Here is a 6,104-nt window from a genome sequence, read left to right on the forward strand (position 1 = left end):
AAAAAATGACCTCAGTTATTACAACCTATTTACAAAGAAACCTGCCTTGGGGTCCCTAAATTCCAGTCCCATGACAATACATGGTAGTCCTGCATGAATATTCAAAGATTTCATTTTGGAAATATAATAAGCATACTGGTGATCTTTAGTCAACAAACGCCATACAACCAGCCTATAGTACTCCATATACATGTACATGACTCACAGAAATAAGCCTGGAGGAAATGTTCTGCTTGTCATGTGGTGGTAGATGTCGAAATGGTACTACGACTTTCTAACTAATTCATGGCAGGAGTGGAGAAAAGGTCCCAATGCATAATTTATTCCAGTGTTTGAGACTATGAGTCTTATTACTGGCTTGAGCTGTGCTATTACATGAACTAAACTGACAGATTCTTCCAAATATGACTAGCTCATTTCATTAGTCGCGTGAGAGGAGTTCAACATGGCCACTGCCAAGGTAAGTGCGACTGGGTAGAAGGACATCTTCCTAACTTTCAGTCATGTATCAAATATGAACTAAGACAAAGATTCTTTCAAATATGCATTATAATCTAATAGTCTGCATTTCAAAATGGCTGCTTTGTGTAAGGATGATCTTGTGCCAGTTCTTGGACATGAGGTGCTGGATTTATTGTGGCACTATTTCCATGGAAACCAAACTGATATGCATATGTCTTTTGAATATGATTCTGTTGGTTTAGCGGTTTACTTCTCTATCTTGGTTCGGTCATGGTATACACCCACATTGGTATTTTAATTCTTCAGTTTCATGGTTTCAAGAGAGCAAACCCACCTTGGAAACATGGCATACTATTTGAAGTTGGAAGAATGAAAATTTGATTGTTTCAATTTGACAATTATATAACATTTATGACGTTCTCTTGAAATTCATCTTTTACTTGCATGCACTGAATTTTTAAACGCAATGGTTCTGCTGCTTTGAATTAGAATGATGAATTTGTTTGTGGGCTGGATGAGTAAGTGTAGGATTGATACATTAGATAAACGACAGATAAACCTGACATTGTAACGATTAGTAATGAACCATTTCAGTGTATGGCTGCATAATCAGAGTTGAAATACTCTTATATTAATCTAAACAAATAAAATAAATAATAATGACAAATGAATGGAGAGGGTGAGCTACTGGGGGCCTATCGTAGCCTGGGATCTCCACCGTCTGACAAGCATGGAGCTAGGGGTACCAATAATTTGGATCCAGGATCCTAGGTTCCTGACATGTCCAAGGGAGACAACTCTTCACTGCGCCTAGCACTTAAGACAACTAGGGCTCCCCGTGCCTCTTATGAACAAAGTGAATAATCTGTCCGACATTCTGTTAGTGATTTCTATTCAGCCTACCATGCGTTTACTGGTTAAACGCGTTGTTTAATTATGCATGAGTTTAACTACACTTACAGAAATAGTGCTGCAAGGGAAAGAGCTATTAATGCAAATGTCATGACATAATTCAAGAGAATGGCATAACAATTGACATTTCCTTATCTGAGTGACCTATATAAAAACCACAGGATAATTAGTACAAACATTCTCATGTATCAAACAATTTAAAAAACACCTACATAACAAGTAGCAATAGCAATTCCGCATTTGGTACTGTCTGAAAATACATCAACAAATGTCAGTGTACCTATCAATAATTCTAACCAAATATCAAAGATACTTGACATTAATAAAATCTTATGAGACTAAACCAATATCAAGTTGTACATGGGAAAGGTGCAGCAAATATACTTAGAGAGTTGCATCCCTTGCTTGCTTAAAACCTATGGTCCTGGGTTCAAATCCCACATTCACCTTTATCATGTATCTGTTTGTCGGTGAGGTAGCCTAGTGGCTAAAGCATTCACTTGTCATGCTGAAGACCCGGATTTCGATTCCCCATATGGGCACAATGTGTGAAACCCATTTCTGGTGTCTCCTGACATGATATTGCTGGAACATTGTTAAAAGCGGCGTAAAACCAAACTCACTCACACTCTAAGTGACCCATGAAGATCCGGGTTAGAATTGGTCTTCAGTAACCCTGGTGACACATTGTAACCACTAAATGCCAATATTAGACTCAAATGAACAATCTAATTATTTGAAATCTTTATAATTTCAGGTACCAAAGGACCGTTCAGTTCGTCTCCGCGTGATGCCGGAACAGAGCAATGACTACCGAGTGGTTGTCTTCGGAGCAGGAGGTGTCGGCAAGAGTTCACTTGTGCTGCGATTCGTTCGAGGAACCTTCCGTGAAAGTTACATTCCAACAATTGAGGACACTTACCGCCAAGTTATCAGTTGTAACAAGCAAGTGTGCACATTACAAATCACCGACACAACTGGCAGCCACCAGTTCCCTGCCATGCAAAGGTTATCCATTTCAAAAGGACACGCTTTCATTCTAGTGTACTCCATCACAAGTCGACAATCGCTAGAAGAACTTAAACCCATATTTGAAGAAATCATTCAAATAAAAGGTGACACTGAAAGCATACCCATAATGCTTGTGGGGAACAAATGTGATGAGACAAATCGTGAGGTAGCACTTTCCGAGGGAGCGGAGTTGGCAAAACGATGGAACTGCGCATTTCTTGAAACATCGGCAAAAACAAACTATAATGTTAAAGAACTATTTCAAGAACTTCTCCAGCTTGAGAAGCGTCGGACAATGAGTCTTCAGCTTGAAACAAAGAAATCTAAATCTCAAAAGCGAAAAGAAAAATTGAAGGGGAAGTGTATGTTGATGTGAATGTGTATTGTGACCTTGAGGTATTATTGAGCACTGACCTTGAGCTCTTTCAGAAAAGATGGCACCAACGTTCTTGTACAACTCATAGGCTTTAATCATTCTGTGGCATGATGGAATTTGATATTCCAGGAACATTGGAATCTTCAGTTACCATTCTGTAGATTGTGGAATTCAATTCAGCATCAACTTTGTCATGTAAAAACAACTTTGCAGCAATATTGGTGTTACTTGTTGGCATTGAAGAGGAATCCATTTAGAAATGTTTACAAGAGAATGTTTGAATGGATTCCAAATATTGATATTACATTGGACTACTCAAACCTACTCTGATGGACTAAAGCTTTTCTTGTGTACATTCGATGTGCATCTATCCCATCTTTTCTGAAAGTTCCTTTTATCCAATATTTCCGATCATGTGTCCGAGAGACTTCAGTTGTAACGACTTTTCTTCAACTGCCAGGACAACCTTGAATGGTTCAACTTCTTCAAGGAAATTGCTCTAGAACTGTTCACAGATGTGAAAACACTCATGATCACATCTCCAAAACACATCCAAAGAACATGATGCTATTGGAAGGGAAACTAATTACATGTTCTCAAAGTGCTTTAAAATGTTCTTACCAATCTTCTTTCTCTTGTTTGATTTGATTTTATCGATGTGAAAAGTTCTTCAACATCTGTTTGAAGGAATACATTAATGCACAGCAATCATGTATAATATGAAGACTGCATATAGCATTAAGCTACACACATCTGCCAATAGTATTGGTAGGCTGGATTTAGAAAGTTGCAACCAAAACTTTGCATGAAGATTGTGCATGTATGGAATCAACTTGTTGGAGCTTGTAAACAGATGTTGCCGAAAAGACATTGTCATGTTGATTGTTAATTACAAAAATTGTTACCTTTGAATGACCTTCTGCCCTTTTTGACCTTTGTCACCTTCTGACCTTTATCACGTAATGACCTTCAACTTTCCATTTCTTAGTCCAGGGCATGTGATGTTTCTTCTACACACAGTACAGTAGTATTGGAGAGCTTGTACTTTGTATTACCCATACTGCAGGCTCATTACAATCACTATTGACAACATTTATGATTGACACCAGGGCCTAGATTTTCAAAGCTCTCTTAGAGCTAAGATAGTCGTAAGTGTCATACATTAACATTAGCTTACGACTATCTTAGCGCTAAGAGAGCTTCGAAAATATAGGCCCAGTTCTTCAGCCATTCTGCATGAGTTGGTTCTAGAGTTTCTAAATTCAGCTTAACAATGCTCTTCACAGTTTAGGCTTTGGTATCATGCACATCCCAGGAAGTCTGACCACAAGATAAGGCCACAGGAAAACAATTATTTGTAATTTTTCCAATTGTTTTCAAATTCATTTTAATTTTTATTAGATTTTAAAAGCCATAGAAGACTGTTTCGAGATTGAAAATAAACAAATTCACTGCACTAACGTAAGGATCTCATGAAATGATATGAGCAAATCATAATGATTATTTTTCAAACTTGACCTGTAGCTAAGCCTTAGCAGACATCTAAAATTAGCCCAACATGATTTACAGGCAATGTTAGATACATCGAGTAAAGAAGTACGTGGGTAAAGAGGCATTTGAGCAATAACTCAAGGAACAAAATATCCTATGGTTGTGACCTGTCATTCCTAAGGTGTTGCATATGCTTTGCATATATTAAAGAATAGAAGTATTTCCCCAGTGTCCATAACTTTCACATTTTAAAAGCTGAAGACTTAGTAATATAAACTGTTGCATGGTATTGTTAGTTTTTACTTTAAATGTTTATTGAAACTGTTTGAAAATATTTGGCAACTGAATTAATAAGTTGCAAGTCTCACGCAAAAACAAGTACCACTGTACATGTTGGCAATGTGTGCAGTTGGACGTTAGTTACTGGCCTTGCAATGAGTTAAAGTGTTTCATGAGTATCTATTGTTGGAAGATAAGAGCTATGGTTTAATATTATTGCCTTTATTAAATTTATTTATTAAGTTGTCGCTGTTTGTAGTTGTTACATATATTGTTGACTTTTTATTATTGGAAATGTGTTAAATTGTTAAATTTACAGAGAGCAATGATAAAACAATTCAATAATTATTTGGTTTTATCAGATCAAAAAATTGATGTTTCTCTTCGAAGAAACATTGTAATTTATACAATCAAATGTTTGAAATACTGCATCCAATATGACCATGGATAAATTTAAATGGTTCTCGTCATCTTCTTTGCTGTTCCAAACGAGCTGTGTGACAGAACTTTTCATGGTGATCAATAACTTTTGGTCAAGTAAACTTCTGGTCCTAATATCATTTCTTTCAAAGAAAAGTTTATCTGGATTTAAATGAAGTTATCTTTCTTTAACAAAGATTTTTTCACCATGGTAACTGACTTTGCCTGAGCCAAATGGAAAAGAAAAAGGGGTACAGTCTGGTGACCTCATTAATTTGAAAATATGCCTAAGAACAGAAAGATTATTTTTCACGGTCATGTATCAATTCATATATATTTAAATTAAGAATATTTAATTTATCAACATAACCAGTGGTTGAATGGGTACAGATTATTTCAACTTCCATTCTACAGATGGCTTTCTACTAATATGAAATAGACTAATATCTTTGAATGTTTGGGGGACAGTGGGGTAGCCTAGTGGATAAAACATTCACTCGTCACGCCGAAGACACAGGTTCGATTCCCCACATCAGTACAATGTGTGAAGCCCATTTCATGTGTCCCCCGCCGTGATATTACTGGAATATTGCTAAAAGCGCGTAAAACCCAACTCACTCACTTTGATGTTTGGTGGCATACAACAAATCTGCATGTAAAGAAGGAAAGTCATTTATACAACTGACTAAATCTATTAAGTACACAATTTTGTGATTCAAGATGTACTGAGTTTGATGCAACACTTACTGTAATGACATAATGAAAACTATTATTTACAGAAACACTTATATGGCATTCATTCTATACACAATACCTTGAAGTACTTTGTTAAAGACTTATATTACCACAATTAATCTACAACTGGTGCAAAGATGTCAAATGATACATAAAGTTTTATTTGAAATGGTTTGGTAAAGGAGAAGTGATCGTTAAATCTGAAAAAGAAATATTGAATTCTATGAAATGATATACATGTACTTTAAATGTCAACCAAAAGAATTATCCCTTGAAGTTTAGAAACAACATTGTAAAATGACACAAACAAAATGCCTACACTAACAAAATACCTACACTAACAAAATGCCTACACAAAAAAACTGCCACTCAAAGAAGTTGTGACTGCCTACACATAAGGCTCAGCTGCTTGCCTTAA

The 6,104-nt window shown here is 36.2% G+C and overlaps 1 protein-coding gene across 6 annotated transcripts in view; it reads left to right on the forward strand.

Moving 5' to 3' along the window:
* LOC124291580 (GTP-binding protein Di-Ras2-like) overlaps positions 1-4,779 on the forward strand; it is an 88,242-nt gene extending 83,463 nt beyond the window's left edge. For 5 of the 6 annotated variants that reach the window (XM_046728598.1, XM_046728601.1, XM_046728602.1 and 2 more), the window contains exon 2: positions 2,132-4,779. In XM_046728598.1, coding sequence (XP_046584554.1) covers positions 2,132-2,761 — 630 coding nt within the window. In that variant the 3' untranslated portion in view covers positions 2,762-4,779. Of the gene's footprint in view, positions 1-302; positions 461-2,131 lie in introns of those variants that run through there. The other variant, XM_046728603.1, reaches the window with a different exon arrangement.
* The last annotated feature ends 1,325 nt before the right edge of the window (positions 4,780-6,104 follow it).

Source organism: Haliotis rubra, unplaced genomic scaffold (genome assembly GCF_003918875.1).
Source record: "Haliotis rubra isolate DU_JTF1 unplaced genomic scaffold, ASM391887v1 Scf497, whole genome shotgun sequence".
Classification (NCBI taxonomy): Eukaryota; Metazoa; Mollusca; class Gastropoda; order Lepetellida; family Haliotidae; genus Haliotis; species Haliotis rubra.